This window comes from Channa argus, chromosome 5, assembly GCF_033026475.1.
Source record: "Channa argus isolate prfri chromosome 5, Channa argus male v1.0, whole genome shotgun sequence".
Classification (NCBI taxonomy): Eukaryota; Metazoa; Chordata; class Actinopteri; order Anabantiformes; family Channidae; genus Channa; species Channa argus.
The window spans coordinates 22023181-22046636 of NC_090201.1; the positions used below are offsets into that span (position 1 = coordinate 22023181).

Sequence of the window (23456 nt, forward strand, 5' to 3'; positions counted from 1 at the left end):
AGAGCTTTTGACTGGCCACAGGCAATCCAATTTCCTACAGTAGCTCTCTCTCTCGATATATCCATAGATATCTGTCAAGAATATTTTGAAGGAACTGCTTATTTATTTTCTATTTATTTTTATTTTCTAAATCCAGGTATTTTGCAATATAGAATTGTGAGGTTTTTTTTTATGGAGACATACACACAGTAATTTTACAGGGTACAGTACAACTCTTGCACTGCCTATGAACCTAAATATCTAAATGGCAGTGTCTCGATGCATCAGATCTGGATGCAAGTTTATATGGCCAAAATTATCCGGTTTAGTTGGAACTGAACATCAGAATGGGGAAGAAAGGCGATTTAAGTCACTTTGAACGTGGAATGGATGTTGGTGACAGACGGGCTATTTCAGAGAACTGCTGCTGTACTGCAATTTATTTCACACAACTATCTAGTTTTTACAGAGAGCAGTCTGAAAAAGAGAGAATATCGAGTGGGCGGCAGTTCTCTGAGCAAATATGCCCTGTTAAGGCCAGAGGTCAAAGGAGAATGGGAGGACTTGTTGGAGCTGATAGAAAGACAACAGTAGCTCAAACACTTATTCATTACAACCAAAGTATGCCAGAGAGCATGACTGAATGCACAACACATCGAACCTTGAAGCAGATGGGCTACAGCAGTAGAAGACCTGTCAGCAAAGAACGGGAAACTGAAGCCACAATTTACAAGGGCTCACCAAAACAATAGACAATAGGATATTGGAAAAAGGCTGCACGGTCTGATAAATCTCAGTTGCTGATGAGTTTCTGCTCCACAATATTTGGATGGTACAGTTAGAATTTAGAGGAAACAACATGAAAACATTGACTGTCTGCCTTGTATCAATGGTTCAGGCTGCTAGTGGCGTAATGGTAATGGCCCACTTTGAGCCCCTTAGTACCTACTGAGCATTATTCAAATACCAGAGCCTATCTGAGTATTGTTGCTGACCATGTCCATCTCTTTATGATCTCCTGATGGCTACTTCCAGCAGGCTTTTTTTTAATTGATATGGAGTTCACTCTCCACAGTCAACCCAACAGAGCACCTTTGGGGTGTAGTAGAAGGGGAGAGGTTTAATGGGTGTGCAGCAGACAAATATGCAGCAACTGTGTGGTGCCGTCATGTCAGCATGGACCAAATGCACATTGGTGCATCTTTGCCACAGAGAATATGGGCAGTTCTGAAAAACAAAAAACTGCTTCAACCAAGTATTAGCAAGGTGAACCTAATGAAGTGGCCAGTGATTGTAAATTCGACTAGGCTCAGTACACACATGACATTCAAGAGATAGCAAACCTCATTTAAATGGGAGGCAAAAACACCACAGATATTTTCCCTGAACTCACTCAACCTCACTTCTCTGTTTTATTTCATTTCATTAAACAACAGAAAATCCCCATGTGACAAGCTCCAGACCTGTCCAAACTATTCCCCACCTCTAACACAATGCATTCTGGGAAAGACTCCAGCCTCCTGCAACCCTGAACAAAGTGGTTTAAATAAAAGGATGCTTGGATGAAAAGGCAAAAGACATGCCTGATTTATCTGCATTGCTGTATTTCCTGCTGCTCCTCTACATCATTAATACGCAGGAGAAATAAGAAGCATATGAGAAGGGTCCCCGCTCTCTCTCCTCTTCACATTAATCAATATCAGTTTTATATCTCCTTCATTCACAGGTAAAAGTGTCACTTCCCCCCCCAGTCACTCATGCCCTTCTTATCCTTTGATCACACCGAGCAGCCTCACCCTCACAGGACACTGATAATTCTGCAGGATGCCCATGTGGCTCTCTCACAGCTGCCTCAGAGACACAAAGAATCTCTCCACCAGTGGAGAGGCAACACGAGTGTCGCACTTTAACCTCAAACAAATGCTGTGAGACTCCCTCTCCCCATGAAGCAGAGCTGATAGTGAAGTTTAACACTAAAATGGCTGTAAATGAGCAAGGCTACTGACCGGAGAGCTACTGACTGCTTTATAAAAATCTCCCTGTCGAATTACCTTCTATTATAGCGAGCTTCTTTATTACATCGATCTGACGATGAGAAAAGTCATGATCCTGCTGCACAATGTGACTGTAAAATAGTAAATTCTGTCAAGTATCTCTACATTTACAGTACACAGAGACATTCAAAGTGCGTAATCACCCTTAAAACCATAATGTAACCAGTCTCTTCTACAGGTGAGTTCTGTTGATAGTCTTTCCTCAGCCAACCCCATTCAAAGCCGAACCAAAACCAAGAAGCCTACTCCAGGTACTGTGCATCATTCCTCTGTGCCATAGAGCTTCAACCAAACCAATAAAAATGCTTAAATGTGCTGCACTGTTGCACTGCATAACATTTGTCATTATGACACACACTGTAGTTTGTTTTTGAGTCAGTCCTGCTGTTGAAAATACTTAGGCAGCTGAAAACAGTCACTAGCTGATGCATTATTTACTACTGTTTAAGTAACATAACACATACCATTAATTTCTGACCCATTTACAGATTTTTAGGTTTTGGCTGTTCAGTAGGATTTGTTGACATTGAGAAACCTTTTTGCCTTTTCTCCTTGTGCACTGCTGGGCTTAAAGAAAACAATACTTAGTTTTGATGCAGCTACTTAAGAATGGCTCTCAAACGAGTCTCAAATCAGGAATTCACTGGCACACGTAATGTGCATACTTTAGTCATAATTGCATTTATTATGACTCCAGGAGCAGATCCATAAAACTCTTCAGGTTCAAGATATTTGTATGCACAACAACAGAAATGCACATGTTAGCGCCTATTTTTAATCATAATCCCTGATGGAGACACAGTATGTAAAGTATTTTACATTTCAGGTTTTTTTTTTTGGTTAATAAATGAGTATTATAAGGATGCTGATCAGATGATGTGCTGCTGGACCACCTGAATGGGGTCCAACAACTATTTTCCAGGGGGATCAATAAACTCAGGGATTTATACTCGTATCAGTATTCTCTTATCCAACCTGAGCGTTTCCCTACAAACAGCTCCCCGTGTTCTCTCTCCAGCATATTTAGTGTTGTTATTTACCGCCTGTGAAGACGACGCCAGCTGTTGGTTTTGCACCCCAGCTCTTGAGTAAAAGTTGCAGTTTGTCTCTACTGCATTTAGTGAATGTGAATTACTATGTCCTAGCAGCAGCACCTATGCATTTTTTATCGAAAGGGGGGCGTGGACAGTATGGAATAACTAGTATGTGTATTATAATCTTTATGTGTAAACAGTAACAATGTCAAATGTATCTATATACTATATACTGAATATACTACTTAATCTTGACCAAAATATTTGATTAATAATATGATCAGAGAGGAACGTTTGCCTGGGAGTCAGCCCAGACCTCATACATCAAGGTTGTTCATCACAATAATAAAAATCTGCCATAAATTTAATATGAGCATTAAGCAGTCCTGCTCAGGGGTGGACTGTTACAATCAGAAGCATAAAACGTATACTGTACCCTCCACATGTCACCCAGCCATAATTCATAGCCATCACTGGTGCATACAGTATAGTGAAACACATTTTCGCAGCACTAATTCCATCAGTAGTCACATTTTATTCACAGAGTTTCTCTTTTTGTACAGTAACAATGTTTTCCAACTAAAATGTATTAGTTTTATCATTGTTATCTTTCTCCTGATCAATATTAAAATATCGTAAACAAAACTCAACACATCGGTGATGTTTTTTCACATTAAGAGTCCACTAACACTAGAAACAGGAGGCTTTTAATGTGAAAAACCTAAGGTGAACCACCTAGGCAGCAACCCACATCCTCTTTGCTGTGAGGCAACAGTGCTAACTGTACATCCTATTATTACTATTTTTACTCTAGATTTTGCATTAAAACATGTTCACAAGACTGCACTTATAGAAAGAGCAAAGTTAATGGACACATTCATAGTTGCTACTTTATATGAAAGCCTGACAAAGTGAAAGATTGGTCCCTCTTTTTTTTTAAAACCACAATACTACAGGACTCGAATCTCCACTGTCCCTAAAGTCTAGATAGTTGCTGTGTTTTGTAAAGCATTTATGCACATACTGTACACGCACTCAGTGTTATGCTTTACTTAAAAAAAAAAAAAAAAAACTCTCTGTATGGAAAGTAGAGTATGAAGATTTTGCATACACAAATCTGCCTCCGGGGCACGATGGTGGTTCGGTGGTTAGCACTGTCATTTTACAGAAAAATGGTCGTTACTCTGATTCTCTGTGTGGTTTGTACCTAACGACACATAATTCACTCAGACAACACACTTGAAACTGCCCTTAAGTATAAATGTGGGAGCGAGTGATTTTCTGACTTTGTGCCTGGTAATGATGTGGTCATCTGTTCTGCTTTTCTGTCCTGCCCTCACCACATTATGTAACCTAATGCAATACTGTTTTCCTTTGTTTGTTTTACATCACTGTGTCCTCACTCTGAGATATGCCATTGTTATATCTTTATTTATGTCTTTCACTGGCTGAGACTCAATAAATAATATTTTCTTTTTAGCTATTATTTTTTATGTGCTGTCTAATGGGATCCTGGCGAATTAAAAAAAAAAAAAAAACGTAATAGAAGTAAGTTTTGTTTGTAAAAAAGATTTTCAAGCAAGATAATACCAATCTTTAGAAATGCAGTATCTAACTTTCAATTATTGAAATGAGCCCTCAGTCCTCAGTTTGCCTCATCACATTGAGAGCACAAACATTAGCAACTGCAGAAAAAAAAGTCTGGTTTCCTAAAATAGTCAAAGGCACAAGACAAACATCTATAATTCCAACAGAGAACTGCTGTAACAGCCTAATTACTGGGCTTCAAATTATTTTATCCCTGCCAGCTACGACTGGGTGAATCTAAGAGGTTCTGGATCCTTTCTGGATCAAATCTGCAATGATTCCAATTGTGTTTCAGAGTAAAGAAGAACTCTGAGTAAACTATGATGCTGATTTGGGTCTTTCCCACCGACATGTTACATTATATAGGAGACTCATGTGTTGGCAAACATTCAGGTTGTCTTAACATATCTTAAATCAATGGCTATGCACACTTTGCTGTGTTGTTGGGAACTAGTTAGTTCCTGTGCCAACTACAAAAGAACTGCACAGACTATACGGTATTTGCATCTTCTTGTTCACAAGTTTTTTATAACCTGTGAAGACAAACACATGAAAAGATGAGCTACTGTACTTGCATGCCAACTTTTTTTTTTTTTTTTGGTCCTTTCGGCTTATCCCGTGAGTTCAGGGTCGCCACAGCGGATCATTGTCGGCATGCCACTAATGTAAAGAAAATAGCATCATGACAACTAAATTATAAATACATGTGCTGCTTATGTTGCTCGAATCATGAATGAGTATCCTCTGCCCTGATCAGTTTTAGTGCTGCAAACAGTAACAGATTCCTTTCAAGTAATTAAATGGAAAATTATTAAGATCTGAAAAAGAGAAAAATCCAAGATAACACCAGCTTTAAATAAATGTTGAGCTGCTTAATTGGTGTTTAATTCTTAATAAAATGTGCAGTGTTTATCCATACATTAGCTGTATAATGCATGGCACTGAGCCTAAAGCTTTAACCACCAGCCCAATAAAGCCATTCACTCGCTAAGCTGGGTGGGTAAAGACGCTGGACTGAGAAGTGTAGTCCAGCAGTGGAATGAGCTGTGAGATGAACTGTGATTTTGAATATTAAATGTGTAGCTGTGTAACTTTTAATAGGTGCCCAGCTATTAAAAGTGGAATGCTGTCAAAACACTTTCACCATGAGCCAAATGTGTCACCTCCCTCAAGACATCAAACAGAATGTTTAGAAGTCCGTTAAAAGTTTGAACCAAAAGAACGGAGTAGCTTTACCCCCCCAGCAGGAAAATGTCTTACTTGTGCATTTTTTGAGTCCGGACCCTTTCTTCACGGCATGACGGCTGAGTTTGCAGTTGAAGTTGTTCTCCCAAAACTCAGCAAACCAGATATTCCTTCTGTTGTTTTCCAGGGTTCGGCTGATGAAGTAACGATCAAACCCTGGACAGATCAAGGACTTTGTTGTTATTGACACATCCAGTGCAAACAATGGTTACAACAGCACAATCTGAGTCAGATCTTTGGTGTATTCCACTGTATAATTGACTAAACATTGAATATGCTCAATTTAATTTTAGAAGACATTTTGTTAGGCATTGAAAAATGGCTCTGTGTCACATGGAAAAAAGAAATTCACAAAAATGTTCACATGGTTTTATGGGACAATCCGGTCAGATGTATGTACAAGGCCCATGTCCCCACCTTTGATGGACTGGCGTTTGGGCAGAATGGTGACCGCTCCCTCCGCCATCTCCTCCTGGTGCACAACTGGAGAGATCTTTGAGCCCCAGCTGTCCGAACCCACCCAGATGAAATGACCTGTCTGGTTTGCCTTTTTAGCTGCATGGAGCAGCCGCCTGAAACAGATGTAGTCATGGATAAGGTCAGCATCCTGACAAGCTTTCCTTTGATTTTGTTTTCCAATTCACTATACCGCAGTCTGGCATGGACTGAAATGGCCGTGTTCAGACCTGCGCCGTCTGCTTGAGTCGTGTTTTCTAATCTACAAAGCACTGTTATGCAGCAGTTGTCAGGTCTTACCTGATATCGTCTTCATTGGCGAAAATTATGACAACTCTTGCGTTTGGGTTTTCTCTGAGTCGGCGGATGACCTTGTCAAACTCCCCCTGCTTCGGCTCCCGGGGAATCTTGACAGACTGGGAGATGCAAACACCACCTAAACACAGAGTTTAATACGTGTCATCTGATGCGTTCAAACTGTGGAGCTGTGAGCAGTGTCTGATAAATCCCAGAAACCAAACATACTGTGGAGGCACAATACATATTTAGTTTTGTGAACTGAATTCAAATGTTATATTTAAGAATAATTGGGGCTGAGGTGATAGTATTGAGCGCTTTGTAGCCACTTTATCTACTTTACATACACTGAAAATGCTTAGAAAACTGACACTTAGGTGTTGAAATGCTGTATTTCCCTGAAGAGTGTGTGACCAGCAAAGTAATAATTGGCTTTGAAAACAACGACTCAACCTTGAACGTTGTTAGAGATAAAAATCTACAGTGTACATGTCCAATTCCACGTCAGGCTACAAGTTTTGTTTAACATGCAATGTTTCAGTGTATAGGCTGCACAAAATAATGAAAAGGACAACTCGGTATAATCAAATGTTCTGTTTTTCATTGGAAGTTTACTACTTGACCTACTCTTTACACCAGAGTGTGTCTTTCAATTCACGAGCTTCAGCTCCTCTTTTTGTAAGGCAGGCAGGTAGAAAGGCATTTTCTTTGCCATCCACTGTTTTTTGGCCATGCATGCGACACTCAATAACTTTTTTAAGTTTGAATTATTTTCGTGTATAGATTTGTAACTAGAAGAGAAGTTTTTGAGGCTAAAGTTTGCTGTTGTGCCCGTGCTGGCTTGAGCGGAGCATTTAGTGCCACTTCATGGTATTACACAGGCACAGAGAATTTACATGATTGCTTTACAACTGCAGGGAGGTTATGCTCCTGCCTGGTGTCTTGCAATAAAATGTCGACAAGCAGTGCTGGTAAGTGTGGTCCTCAACCACTACACAACAGCGAGTTAGTCTCACTACACATGCAAGAGACCATCACTTTGTCCACTCGCACACACACACACACTGAAATGTGTTTTGTGCAGTCCAAGCAAAGTGTCCAGTGCTTCTCAGAAATCCTCAAACAGGATTTCTCTGGCGAGCTTTAGAGAGCCTCAGTTTGGATAGTTTCTGAGCTTCCTGCAGCTTTCAGGACAGTGAAGACACTGTGCCAAAAATGTACACGCTGTACACGGTAGAGGACAGGGACATATCATACAAAGCCCTATTGTAGAGGGAGGCCTCTTTAGAGTCACAGTGGCTTAAAGAAAGTCTTTACCAAAGTAGCTGTGTGTTTAACTTGCTAACTTGTGCTGTGGTTTTCCACCTGTTAGCCAGCTCCAAAAAGGGCCAGTTAAATCTGCCCTGATTTAGCTGTCCAAAAAAAGTTCTGGGTTCTTGGAGTCCTCGTGTTGGATAGTACCGTCCTGTTCTTGCACAGCTGTCACCAAACCTCATTAAGTTTGAGAAGGTCAGACAGACGTCCTGATGCACTCCAAAATGATGCCAGCTAAAAAAGTGCATTGACAGCTCTGAGTACGGCAGCCAGCATCAGCCAATAATGGTTTATGACAACAGAAATCAATGCATCCTGCCTGTGCTCAACCACGGTTTTCTTCAAGCTCCTCGTGTAGCCTAAATTTTCCTTTATTTATCACAATGTGTATAATACATATGTAATATATTTCAAGCCTCGCTTTCTTGTGCTCAAGCAAAATGCTAAAACAAGGTCACAATAGACTCAAGACAGCAGGAAATCTAGGTCTCTCAGGACCAAATCAAAGCAGAAAATATTATAATGTGACCCCCGTCTGAGCCACAACATTTAAATATGTTCAACTAAATAAGAAAGAAGAAGATGGTAACGTGATTTAATTTAAGCTGTGCAGACATGCTTTTTTTTTTTTTTTAAGTGTTGTTTTGTTGACTGAGTTTTGTGTTACTACCTCACATCCTAAAAATTAAATGCTAACTTTGTTGACCTGTATTAGTTTTGTCCTCATACCAAGAGGGAGCCGGCACTGTTGCCTTTTCTTTCATAGTTTTACTCTTTATTTGTCCCATAGACACTAATCAGCCTGCAAAAAGAATTCTGTAGTAGATTTTGTGACATGTTCTACCAGAGTAAAAAACAAACAAACTTTAAATTGTTAAACTGAAATGCCATTTTATTTTTATTCTTTAAGTCAGTCTAATGATTTAAAGTTTAAAGACCTCATTTGCTTCTTTCTGACATTTACTACAGTAGTTTGAGCAGGAAACATGCTGCATGTTTATCCTAGAAGTAAATTGTGATATTCCCCCCAAAAATAAATAAATAAATAAATAAAACTTGAACTGTCTTAATGCCTCAAATCATCTTTTAGTTTATGGTCAATGGCTGCAGGGAGTTTGCGCCTTGACTGGAGTTGTGAGAGCATTTCATCACTTCAGCCATTTGTGTGTGATGACCCACATGTCCAGTTGACTCAAACAAGCTCCATTATCAGCCATTTTTGGGTGTTTACTTAAATGGGTTTAGATAAGTGGGGAGCATGCAAACCACACTATCATCCTGCAATTCCTCACATGCCACAGTACAGCACTATCCTGGGGTTATCGCAACAATGTCTTCAACCCAAATTAATAGAAACTAATAGTGACAAATAGCCGCAGCAGTGTCAGGATGGCCACAGTCATGCAGTCTGTCTTTGCCAAAGTGGTTCAGCTGTTTCTTTTTCATTCAAAGTGAGATGCCTCCCAGATATAAACACACATAGGTTACTGTGTGTGAAATCCACAAAATCGCAAACATGAAACATAAAAAAACAACAACAACAGTGGTTTATTTTAATTTAAATTTTCTGAACACGATTCCACCGCAAATCGGATTATGTCACAGCAGCACAAAGTGGACACAATGCTTTCATGTTTGTCATATGAACAACTAAGCCAAGTAGATTTAGTCTGCAGAAAGAACATGTTTTTAGAGGAGAGGAAACGTGAAAGTGATATGTTTTTAATGGTGCACACGACATCTTTTTGTCTTTACCCAGAATCGTGAATAGATGATTCTATTTTGTGCCCTGTGCTTTTCCTGTACCTCTGCAATGCTTGTGGTTTATTTCAGCTGTAGCTGACCAGGATATAAATGCAGTAAAAATGAAGCAGGTGTATCAAAGCAAATGTTAATGTCGCACCTTGTGGGCTGAATGTGGAAATTGGACAGAATCACAGGAAGTCAAAGAAAATCATTGCACTTGATATTTTGTATTCAATGACTGCTTGAAATATCAACTCACAGACATCAGCAAATGCTAGGATTTTCCCCGATGACACCATCCCAGCCATATTCAGCTCCTACTTGTTGAGGCTGTCTGTGTTTTCAGTCTGGTTTTCAGGAAGTGGGATGCAGCTCGGTTGACATTAGGAGACTAAATCTGGGATGTTCCACATCTGCACCCTGAAAACTTTGTTTGCTGCTTTGGCCATATGATGCCAGATATAGCCAACGCATTCTGATGCAATAGCTAAATGCGAGGAAACAGGATGCGTATCTCTGCATTCTCATATGCAGCCATACATGGCCAAACCATAACAGAACCACTCCCTCGTTTGACAGATGAGGTGGTTTGCTTGGGGAAAGGAGCTGTTCGCTTTTGCTGACTGAAACAGCAAAGTGACAGAGGTTGATCTTTGTTCCCTCTGTCCATAGAACTTTAAGAACGTTACCGGTTTGTTTTTTGTGAAAAGGCATCTTGTGGTGAATCTTCTGAGGTCAACACAAATGGCATCTCTCAAGCAACATGGGACCAAGAGCGAGCTCCATCAGTGCTTCATAACTTTCAAATGTTACTAACTTCACGTACAACTGTTCAAAATGACTTTACTTTATAATTATATATAAGAACTATACTTCTTATATTATAAGAACTGATTTCAAGTTAAAAGTGCTGATGTACACATCCCGGATGCTTAGTGAAAAAGGTAAATTTTGCTGCAATTTCCTGCCTACGTAAGGGCTTGTTAAAATAACAGTTAGCTTACTAACCTTGCTGCAGTCCTATAAAAACAAAATGCTCTTCAGTGCCACTGCAAACTGCAGTTTCTGCTGTATGCTTTAATTTGAATACATTATGCAAAGACCTCAATCATTCTCTAAAGTTATTCCCTGAAAAAAGGACACAGATGCCTTTACGCTGAATACTAGAGCACTAAATCACCAATGATGATCAGTTATTGCAGTATTAATGAGGATGTCTGCCACTAACTCATTTGATCGGGGTTAGAACTGAATGTGATCATACTGTATGTAGGAAGTGCAGTATATAACACTTAAAATGACATGTGAACTAGTCATCATCATAATGTTCTCGGGAGCTGTACTCTAGTTTAACAAATGAAATGTGAACTGCAGGAAAGTCAAAAAAGTTCACGGAGGAGTTTAGGTGCTGAACTGACAACGTATTCAAAGAGGAGAGCTGAATCCTGAGAAACTGTTTGATGCAAGAACTTTTCCTGTGATGGCTTTACCTTCCTGCTGCATTTACAATACAAAGACGAATCTTCTAGGTTTGCAGTCAGGTTGCTTTGCTTCAGGAGGTTGTTTTTATAGATATGTGAGGGGATTTGAAACACTCACTTCTTGCAAATTATTCTCTTTTCTTGCCAAGTGTAACTTTATGTGGGCCTGACATGCTACACAAAATTACCGTCCAATAATAGCACTTGTTGAAAATACGTCAACAATTTTTTCTACTGCAAGCCCCATTGGCATGGCTTGTTGTGTACTTTCATCTGTTATGTTGTGTCCGCGTTCAGCACATGTTCAATTAAACCAAGGAAATACAACAGTATTAAGGTCTGAAAACACAATCTGTTGTCTCTCCACTTCACTGGGTTTTCTAATTGTACAACTTTCCTCTGGTATTTGTTCACTACACGTTACATTTGTGTGTCCGGTCTTTTGATCTGGGAAGTAAATAATTAAGATGTGAAAATAGCATCTTATTTTATTCTTTTTTTCAGTCCCTGAAGAGCTTTTTATTTGTATGCTTTTGAAGCATGCAAAGGTGCTTCACCTTGAAAGAATAGGTCTCATGCAAGAAATAGTTGTGCGAACGGTGTCAAGTCAGGAAATTTCATAGAATTCATTTATGTCAACTTAGAAATGTTCCTACCTGATGTCATGACCACATAGACTGCACTTCCTAAAAGGTTAAACACACTCATTTGACTTAAAATGTATAGTGGCTTCATGTGAAAAACATTACGTTTTAATATGATAGCAAATTTGATTTGATTAAAGGACACAAAGTTAACAGCGCCTTGATGCTCATTTAATATTGTCTCAACATCATTACAGTTTGTCAAGTAAGTCAGGGTGTTTCACGCCTAAACGTCTGAACCAAGCTCCAAACCAAAGTTCATGTTTTTTGTTAAACTGAATACATTTGAACTCAACGTGCCCATGTTGTGCCGTCAGTGTCATATCGCCTATATGGCTTTTTTTATGGCTTCCCCGAGTGGATCCTATCTCTAGGACTCTGGGCATCCCACACATTGATGTAGGCTACTGCTGCCGTAGTTTCATTACTTTTAAGTGGCAGTACTCTTTCTTCCTCTCATAACCCTCTCAGGAAACACTATATACACTGTACTTTCTGCCTCAACTTCCTGTAATTGATACGAAGGTCTGAACCATCAAAAGTGTTTTCACACAGGAACCAAACAATGGTTCTATTTTATCCAGACCAAGACCACATCTTTTGTCGGACCATGGCCTGAGGTACTTTTGACACCTGCTATTATTGTTCAGACAAAAGAAAGTAGGTGTAAAAACACCCAAGGATTTTTTTAGATTAGTACCTTACTGGCAAACTGTTTTTCTCAGCCAAGCACAAACCACAATATGCACTTGCATTTTTGGGGCAAATATAATCAAATGCTTTGTGGTTGTGAGATGTACAACGTTAATGTCTGAATTCTATGGACAATGTCTGGAGTTCACATAAAAAAGAGGCTCAAGTCATTTTCACCTTTGTCAGTGGGGTTGTGTTTCCAGTCTCACACACAGAAATGCAGAGCATTTCAGTGTCTTTAAACTCCATGGTTTTGGGTCAGACACACAAACACGCACGCACACAAACACCCACCCCTCTACCTTACTGCTCTCATCACCCTCATTTCTAAAAGGAAAGAATAACTGGCTTCACAAGCAAATGGAAAGTCAGCAACTAGCTGGTGGTGGAGCATTTAACTGAGTTGGTACAGAACTAAAAAGATATTTAAGAGTGGACTGACATTTATCAGAGCTCCAGGTAAATGTAACTGTAACTGCTGGCTGTCTAAATAAGTAATTATGTGAAGAATAACACTGCTTCAAATACTATATAGTCTACAAAAACATATCTCTGCTCGTCTTTTCAATAGGTCAGACATCTGTTCTATCCACTCTCTCATTCAGTCTGCTCATGTGTACATACCCCACCACAGATTTAGCTCACTGGGGCTTTCAAGTATAGCAGTGTCTAATTGTTCACGCAGATTGAATGATTGTTACTGCAAGTGGGTGCAGGTGTTGTACTTGACTGTGTCAAAATCCAAGAGAAATTTTATAGGAAAACAGGTTGTGTGTTTTAGGGTATTTTGTGGACGTGTATCAAAGTCCATTGTGATGATTTCATATTGTCTCTAGTAAAAATACTGTAAATGCCTTGATCGTCCTGACATGTGTGAACACACGAGGTGCCTAGATTTCATATTCACAGCTGTTTAACCGCTCGGCTTCACAGAGAGGGAACACGAACGGCAGGCACCTGTGAGCTACTTTTTACTTTGTGCTGACATCTGCATATTGCAGATTTCATTTCATTTTATTTTATTTATTTTTGGTTAGAAACATAAAATGTAAATATTTACTAGTAGGGTTCATTTTCAGGAGCACAATGTAGGGAGGACATTCTGCTTCAGGCCTTTTCAAAAATCTGTATGAAAACTGTTGAAGGTTGTAAGCGTAGTTAGATGTTTTTCCATTTTGTGCTTTGTCTCTTATTCAGTGGTTCTGTGCAGCTTAAAAAATCAACACAGAGCTTCTGAAGTTAAAATTTCAAAATGGCAAATAAAAAGATGTAGTGTGTCTGTGTGTGTATATATATATGTATATATATATATATATATATATATATATATATATATATATATATATATATATATATATATATATATATATATATATATATATATATATATATATATATATATATATATATATATATATATATATATACATATATATATATATATATATATATATATATACACACACACACACACACACACACACACACACACAAACATATATATAAAATAGTAGTTCAGCAAAGACTTTCGAAGTCAGAAAAAGTGTAACTCCCTCTTCCCTTTTCACTGTATTTTGACTTTGAGCTGCTTGGGGAAACCTTTTCCACTGGACTTCAGCAAACAATAACATGGTGCACTGCCTCCATTCACAGTGGACATTTTGACAAATATGGCTCTATTTGTTAGTTACTGCACTTAGGGGGAAAAAACTCCTCTGTCTTTTCTGACATTCTCAGAAACAGAAAAATTCGTCAAACATCTGTTGTCTGTTTTTACAGAATAAACAAGAGATCATTAAGGTACTTGGCTTCCCAGCACGGTTGTGAACTAAAATAAACCTCTTCTCATTTATGCCCAATATCCAGCTGTGGTAGAGTCAAAACCTGTCAGCGTTTAAAACGTTGACCTTTAGTTAGTATTGCCTCCATCAAGCTAATTACCTTAATGTTTTTAAACACCAGAACACAGCGCCGCGATGAATCATCGCTCAAAGTTTCAGAAACGTTGGACGGAGGCGGTGCCTGCCACATTGCATTCAAATTTTTAAAAATGAGAAATTAATTACCGAGCCAATAACTCGACTCTTCTGTGGTATCACCAGAGATTTCCCATTAGCAGACAGATTGACACAAGCCCTTTACTGCAATCGCTCTTTCAAAGTGCAAGACCAAAGAAAATAAATAAATAAAACACCACACGGCTGCATAATGTTCTATTTTATTTTTCACCTCTACTCTAAAGCAAGGGCAGTGGTTTCAATAAAACCAATTGACTACTGCGTGACCCCCTTCCTATGACTACAATCCACAAAAGCCTAGGGCAGAGCTAAATCCGCACACTAAGCCCTAAGAATAGCAGTGCTTTAGACTGTAGCCTACCTAATTGACTCTGTAATAGTGTCATAGTTCAGTGCCACTAAATTGACTGAATTTTCAAGCACACTTTGGCAACACTGATAGCCTGAAAAATGACAAAAAGTCTAAGTTTATCACACTTAATACCAAGAGGAGCAACAAAATGCTGCTCTCTACATTTATGATTGGTCACACCAGGCCAGGTGCACAAACACACTCCACTGCGTTTGTCTCATTGTTAATTCATTTGAATGTTTGTGTGCGTGCTGAGTTTAACACCAGACGTCTGTATTCAAATTCATCTGCTGATGGGGGAAACTTTCTCTGTACTCACCAAATCTGCTGACACTGTATACAAACGTGACCATGTAACATCACACATATCTGAAAACATGCACCTCACATGTACAACCCCACTGCAGCAAAATACACCTGTGACCACTGGAATAAAGAAAAATAATAAACGGCTTTGTTACATCTGTGGTTTTTAATTAAGTCTAATCACATGAACAACGTTTTAGCCTGTATTGAGTCTAAAGCAGGTAACAGAGCATAAAGAGTTGGATTGTGATAGTTCATAAAGAACGGGACTAGCTGACAAACATGTTGGATAATCTGCAGCCAAAGAACCAGACTTTCCCTCAGCGTGGACTGTGCTTCCATACACCAGGTAGATAAGAAGCCAAGTCAATGCTTATGTTGCTCTGCTTCATCAGGATGAATAGGTGACTGTGAGACTGTCGGAGGAAATTTGACAGGCATTTTTCACAGGCTTTGTGAAAAGTTTGATGTTTAACTTGTTGTGGAAATATTCCCCCAACTGGCCCAAAATTAATTAATTAATGCTACTTCAACTAATCATAAAGGAATCAGAAAATCAGGTTTTAGATCGCGTGTGTGTTTTCGTTTTAATTTCAGAAGGAATACTCCCCTTAATATAGTCTGGACAGACTGGACCTCATCCAGAGAGAATGTTTTTGACACCTCTGACCTGCTGCAACTGCTGCTTAGCTTCAAAAGGTGTTAATTAAAAGAAGGGAAGTGCCATATGGAGGAAGCTACCTAACAGCAGGTTCCTACTGTTTTGGAATTTCACTTTGCTGCTCTTCTCTGTGGTTCTGTGAGGATGAGGTCACCTGGAGCGACAGGCTGACAATGATTAGCTAATGGGTCTTCACAGGCCGCTGGTGCTTCATAAAGCGACTCAGTTGGATCCGACATGGCTCACTCACAAATTTGACTAGTCTGGTTTGTCTTTTCGGTCTTGTCAAAATGCAAAATGAAATCTGTCTCCACCGAAGTAAAAGCAGTTTGTTGTTTTGTTGGGAACTTGTAGAGTGACTGCAGAGAAAATATTTGGCAGTGTGAATTGTTATTTATTTATTGCTTAATATTTTATTGCTGCCATTGTGAGAGAGATACTCTGAGTGGGAAGAAACCTGCAATAGCTCTGAAAACCTCTTATGAGAAAAAATACTAAGCCTCGAGAAATGATACACAGCTGCTCGGGAGTATTTTTGCACCATAATTGACGTGCCACAAGCATAATTTCCCATCATTAGGGAGACCTGTTGCCTGGGAGTACAGGAGCTACCAAGGAAGAAACTCCAAGCCCTTAAGCTCCTGGGCCTAAGAGCTGCTGATAACAGAGCTGCAGAATCGCAACTGCAGAGATATGGGCAAAATATGCGGACAACAAACAAGTGCATTTTGCCCACTCATTATGCTGGGTTGTATAAATCATATCAAGCATTCAGTTTTACATAATGAATGCAGACCTGGAGGAACATTTTCATAAAGCCTCTGCAAAGAAGTGCAAAATAAGTGTAACCTCAAGACTGATGTGTGAAGTAAAGTGTTTTCAAAATGGCTGAATAATGTGCCTGGCCCCTTTTCTCAAAATCTCTTCAATCCTTATCCCTCTCCTTTCCCTGGAGATGAAGCCCGATTGTGTCTGAACCTCGGCTGCAGTAGATGAATGACCTCTGTCCATTCGTCATCACCTCCTCACCAATTAAGCGCTGACAAAGTGCTGCAGCAGAAGCAGCTACTTTCATCTTCTAATTGACTGATTGATTTGCCTGTTGTTCTGTCTTCCTATAAGATGTCTTTATGATGCAACGCTGACACCATTTCATTTGATTTATAGAATGCAGCTTTAGTGGGCGCAGTGATGTTGAAGACCATTTGTGAATTCATGCTGCATAAAAAAAAAACAAAAACCTGCCTGTCGAGGAAACAAAGCAAAAAGTCAAGGGTTTTGTTTTGCTAATTTCTTGCTGCGCTGGAGTCGGTGCAGAATAGACACAAATATGCACAGAAAAAAATGCAACAGTAAGTCCATTTTCAATACGATTATGAAACTCTGACTGCCCAGCATGGGAGTTGTTTAAAAGACAGTGTTGTTGCTGTCTGGTTCATGGATTGAGAAATGTGTCCAGCCCCAAGGATGAGCTATTGTTTAGGTATTTTGGGAAGCTGTATCCTCCACTGTGTCCTCCGCTGGGAGGTTGGTGTTCATGAAATACATTTTGCTAAGATTATGTTTTCATTAGAAAGCTGTTTCTAATTCTTGGTTATAAAAATAAATGTTTTTGTGAAAGATTTTTCACATTTTAGACTCAAGTTTGACATTGTCAAACAATCATTGTAAGACTTCACCATTTGTATTATGATTGGACTAAGATTGCTGTGTTTTTTAGTTTTCAGTTCCCTTAAAATAATATTTATTGGCTGATGCATTTAGTTTCCCTTTAAATGGCGGCTTTAGCGCAGGCGGTAGAACGGTCGTCCACCAATCCCGCAGTTGTCGGTTCGATCCCTGGCTCCTCCGGTCACATATTGAAATGTCCTTGAGCAAGACACTGAACCCCAACTTAGCTCACTCGATCGGTGTGCGAGTGTAAAATCCTGAAAATAGGCTACTCCCATAAAATCGACCACCTTTGATCACACAAGATCAAAACACATGGAAAATAACAAGTCAGATGTTTTTGAAAATGCAATGAGCCTCTATATGAGAAGTTGTTCGCAAAATTATGATCTAATGTAAAACAAAAGCAAACAAACTAAGACTGGCTGGACAAAATAACAGGAACACAATACAATAAAAATGAAATCACATAAAATGGCATTCCTAAAAAAAGCATTTGTGACGTTTACAACAAAAACCTCAAAATACAAAATGTTTCTGCCAAGTTGGATACAAAACCAATTACATGATGGCTTCAGTGGATTTTTGAGTGATAACCTGCTACTACAGTTTTTCACACTGTCTGATTTTATTATATTCAATCATCAGTTTCCATCCTACAGTTAAATGTTTTCTAACCACCATTTCATTGTTGCAGAAACCAACTCAATGTGTGAAAGTAAGCACAGCTGCAGAAACATGACAAAACGTGGGAGAGAAGAGACACTGGGAGCTTCGGTGATTTACACTTTGGAGATAAACTTGTCGTGTACAATATAAGCTTTGGTGGTTTAGGCAATCAGGCTACGTCAAAAGATCAATAGGTGGCTTTCACTGGTACGTGCCTTTTATGGTGGTTGTCAGTGCTACAGCATAAGTGCGAAAAATATACTGAAGACACGTACTAAGCATATTACCTCAATACTCTGATTTGCAGTATCCAGAATCACGGCATATAAACAAAAACTGTTAATGTTGGAAGCCAGACTCTAATTAACTCCTTTAACCTGATCCACTTTTCACCTCGTCTGTTACAGCATGTTTGGATTTGCACAGTCGCCATGCATGCACACTTGGAAAAGCTATTAAATGTGCCAGCAGGAAAACCAGCAGGACAGGCAGTAGCCGCCCAATGCACACAAAGCACTTTGGCAGCTCCCTCATGCCAACATGAACAGAGCTTCACAGTGATCATGCCAGTAACAAAAAGGAAACACAGGAGTGTTTTACATAGTCAGACTCTCTTTGAATTGTCACAGATATTTTATTCATGGAGCCACCAATTTAGAATCAGGTTTAGTGAAACAACCCTCAGCAAGCAGATGATGGTTTTTAGTCATGCTATGGGTCCACCACAGGGATCCAACTCGAAATAATGTTTAACAGCTACAGCAAGGACTTCACTGACATCTGGTACAGATATCCACCCACGTTCCCCACAAGATAAATCCTAACCAGTGTGCTGACGGACATATACGGTGCAGGTAAACCTGCATGCTCTTCAGGCAGCATAGCAGATGTTGGAGCAACCGATTATTTCTTCTGACAGTTGTAAAGCTCTAAGATGTGAAATATCTCAACTGTTAAGCAACGCTGCTCTACTTGTTAAGGGGTAATTATTAAAAGCTAACACACTAACTAATTTGCGATTTGGTATTTATGGTTAACATGCACTTTTCTTTTTAATTTAATCTTCTGGTATATTCATTGCAAACAAGCCCAAGCACAGATGAACATATTCACTAATCTTTCACGCTGACCATGGCTTTATTGTAGCGTTAAAAACATTCTAATCGCAGCTTTTGTGATTTGAAAATTGCATTCTGGTAAATTGTGCTATTGATTAAAAAGCGATTTATCACCGTGAATCCATTCCAATCATAAGATAACCATGGTGCCCCAGCTGTAGTGTTGGGCCACATTAGGCCAAATTTTACAAGGTGTAAAAAATAATAAAGCCCCTATTGCAGCGGCAGAGTGCATTGAACCCAACCTGGACCAGAACCACGAGAGGCTCTACTAAAGAACTTGCTGTGGTGGTGGATCATTTTGTAACCTGTAATGCTGGGTTTCGGCTTATGACAAACAATTGTCTTTGTGCTATGTTTTGGCAATACAAACTTTAAAACACAATCGATCTCTAACTGAAATTTCCGGGATCATACCTCATTGTCTCTGCAGTACTTGAAACATCACACCCCCACCACCCCCACCTCTCAACCTCCTGTGTTGCTCTACTGCAGGAGGCTGCAATTACCACAGTCTGTCTGAATGTCACATTAGTGTTGTTCTTTCTTAGACAGGTTGGCTTCTGTATACATTGCATATTGTAAATACTATGGAATTCAAGAAAATTCTAGTTGCTCTGTCAGTAGCCTTACTTTAAGAGACTGAAGTCAGGCCTGCTGACAAAAAATGGCAGATGATGGCATCTTATTTGCTATTTATAATAATTGTATTTCTGTTCATAAATGTGTTTGTATCCGTATTTAATTTGGCTTTCTACTAAGTAATATGACATTCAGTCATAATAAATGCATAGCTGACTCATTTACATTCCCCATTGTCTTCACTAGCTGACAGTTTGTCTTCAGATAAAATTATATTTTTTTTAGTTACTGGTATTTTAAGCATGGTTTCTATTGGAAAGTCCATTTACATTGTCTCTACACAAAAACAGTAAAACTGTTTTCGAGGATTTATTTGTGTGTGTTAGTGTGTGTGTGTGTGTGCGCGTGCGGAAGTATTCTACCCGGCCTGTGATGCTGCATGAAACCAATTTTGCATCAAAGAAGCAAGATGAAAAGAATTCAAAGTGACAATGATACAGTTTTCCCTGAAATCTCATGCACCAGCATTTTCTCTGCAAATGCAGCATTCTCGATTTGGAACAATGCAAAGAAGTTTCTGCTCACAAAATATCATTAAATATCAGTGTTGTTTAAAAAAAAAAAAAATCTTTATAATCACTTCGTAAATCTGACCTTCAATTAATAATGAACAATCCTTTGCTAAGTGTTTGCATTAGTCATGTAATGATGGACAGTTTCATTTTCTGCAATACAGGGAACAGTCTCAAATCAGATGAGTTTTATAAGCTACATATTTGTCCCGATACCAATTTTTTAGAGAATGAATACAAAGAACTTCCAGTACATTTGAGTACTTGCCGATGCAGAGTACTGATATTAGTACAAAACTGTTGTACTTCTCGTGTTACTGGATGGACAGTAAAATCCTCATTTATCCACTTCATAGTTAAGCTGATAAAAGACTGACAGCCCCTGCTGGTCCTAATAGTAGTGGGGACACACATGTACGCTAACTAAGACCTTTAAAGGACTGGACAATTTGGACATAAACACTGTTTCCACCATCTGTCGCAGATTTTTAGTCTCTGACAGTCTGGAAGGAGCGTACACCTGACAACTGGATGTTCAGTAGTAGTAAAGTTTTCTGATTACAAGTACAAGGGGCAGTATCAGACCTGATACACAATCTTGATATTCGTACCTGGAAATCCCGAAATATTATCCTATTAAATGACCTCTTCTTTGGACAGTATTAAGATATTCAAATCCCCATCCCAACCCCTGCACCAGAAACCAATCGGAGTGGTGAATCTCAGCCAATTCAACACGCTGAATCTGAGCCACAAACAAATGGTCCGACCGGCACCGAAGGGACAATCCGCAAAAAGCAGTTGACAGATTCACTGAAGGTGCTGGTGTGTCACGTCCCCAACAATATTTGCTGTGTGTGTAAGTTCTAAACTCCAGTCCACTTCTGCATTGTTACAAAATACTCATATTCTAGGCGCACACACACACCCACACTATGCATTTGGGTCCACTATGTCACTACAGCAAAAACTGGCCTTACACTGCCAGTACAAGAGCATGCATACAGTAGATTTTCATTGTAATACTGTCCCTTGCCCAGGAACTTGCCCAAGAACTTGCTTCAGTGCCTTGCTGAGTCTCATGCTGTCATTCGTTACAAAGTCAACTCAGCCCCCCCACAGCCAGCCTCTCCCAGCTCAAGTCAGTCTTTGAACTGGGAAATTTTATCTTACGAGCTGGATTCTTTAACCTCCAGCTGTACCCCACTTAATTTATACATTTTTATGTTTTATTTTTAATGCACACATGCACATTAACTAGTGCCCTCAGCAAGAAACATCTCGCATGGTGTTTTCAGACACAATCCCACTCATTTTATACGCTACAAACAATATGAGCAAAGTCAGAGTGATGAGACTTTAATTTGCTGTTGGCCTCAGGGCTTGCTAGTGGAAGATTCTGATGTTCTCCTGAAGACATAGCATATCAACCACTCAGCCAGCCCAGTTGATTTTCATTTGCTGTTTAGTATGCATGATGTAGTAAATATCCCAAAATTATGACTAAAGGCAAACTGTGGATGAGCATTGTATTTAAAGATAACTGGGATTAGCTAATGTGCAAAATAGATTTGCTGCAGCTTTGTTTAATATGAGGATTTAAATGTGTGTTGCTTAAAATATTAGTTAAACTGGATCTCTACTGGATCTCATTGATGTCTGGCCATAATATTAATGTTACATAAATAGTGCATGTCTAAAAATACATTATCTGCACTCAACAAAAACTATGACTTTATTTGCAATTTGCATTGTATGATTGCTGCAAATGCAAACCAACCCACAAAGCCTCCTTATTTGCATGCAGAGACAGATGTTCTCCTTCCACAATGAAACACCTGAAGATCTGACTATTTGATGCCTCCTTTATCTTTCAAGACCTGTCAAAAATTCTGTTGAGAATTCACAGTGGAGAGCACACATTGTTCATCTCCCACTTGTACACTAAAAGAACACTTGATGGAGGAATACAGGCCAAACATAAAATGAAATAGGACTCCGTGAAATCTTTGTCCCGTTGCAAATAGTGGTTTGTGTGTCTTGATGACACAATTTCTTCAATGTGATGCGTTTTGAAATTAAAAATGTGTTTGTCTTGGTGAATGAATGCAGCACCTACTGCAGTCACCACTGTGCAGAATGTGAAATTATTAACAAACCTTTACAGGGCATCTGCACCCTGCGCCAAATTAAATGGAATGTTTTTAAGAACTTTTTCAAAATGTGTTACCGTTTCCAGAGCAGAGCAAACAGGCATTAGATCAGGGCAATGCTTGGAATCCATTACAATATTATTTTTCCAATATGGATGTGTATCATTTAATGAATATATGCAAAATAACATTTAAAGTAGTCAGTCAATATTTAATGCAATCAACTGTTGCAATGAAAAAAAAAGCAGGATTAAACTTTACATAATATACACATTGCTTTAAACATATTTTCCAAACTCCTCAGACTTCTACATCATTATGCTGCTACAGGTGATGCAAATTCACTTCAGCCTCGTGCTGCAGCATGGTGATGAGAGCAAACGAGGGAGACGGACACAAGGTTCTGCAGAAGATCTTTTCCGCACCCATTCCTGTCAATGAACTTCAGTGCTCTGGGTCCAAATATGGCAATCCTTGATCTGAATCCCCGACCCAAGGTGCTCACTTTATCAAGCAAGGCTGCAATCTCAAGGCTGGGGGGGTCAGCGCACTGGGATGTGTGTTAAAGTGGGCTAATCCCATACCCATGGTAGTGTACCTGGAGGCGTAATGTCTAAAACTGTGTAGAGGCTGAGCAGCAGAGAACCAACAGAAGAAGAATGTGGCTGAGCTTGCAGAGTCAGACACATTCATCAACTGACACTTTCACGGATCATGAGAGGTGATAATCACCCCATCATTCTATTGTTCTGAAATTCCCACATTATTCCATCAAAGCTTTAGGTCCTTGCTTTTGGTCGATAGCTTGTGGATTGAACTACACT

General features: G+C 39.3%; 1 protein-coding gene across 3 annotated transcripts in view; it reads right to left on the bottom strand.

The window, feature by feature from the left end:
- The window catches only part of LOC137128024 (metabotropic glutamate receptor 4-like), a 146789-nt gene that overhangs the window by 27754 nt on the left and 95579 nt on the right, over nucleotides 1-23456 (bottom strand). For all 3 annotated transcript variants that reach the window (XR_010914491.1, XM_067505673.1, XM_067505672.1), the window contains exons 4-6: nucleotides 6656-6791; nucleotides 6317-6471; nucleotides 5915-6055 (exon numbers count right to left, since the gene is read on the bottom strand). Coding sequence is in view for 2 of the 3 variants with exons in the window: in XM_067505673.1 (XP_067361774.1) it covers nucleotides 5915-6055; nucleotides 6317-6471; nucleotides 6656-6791 (432 nt within the window). In the remaining variant the exon portion in view is untranslated. The remainder of the gene's footprint in view (nucleotides 1-5914; nucleotides 6056-6316; nucleotides 6472-6655; nucleotides 6792-23456) is intronic.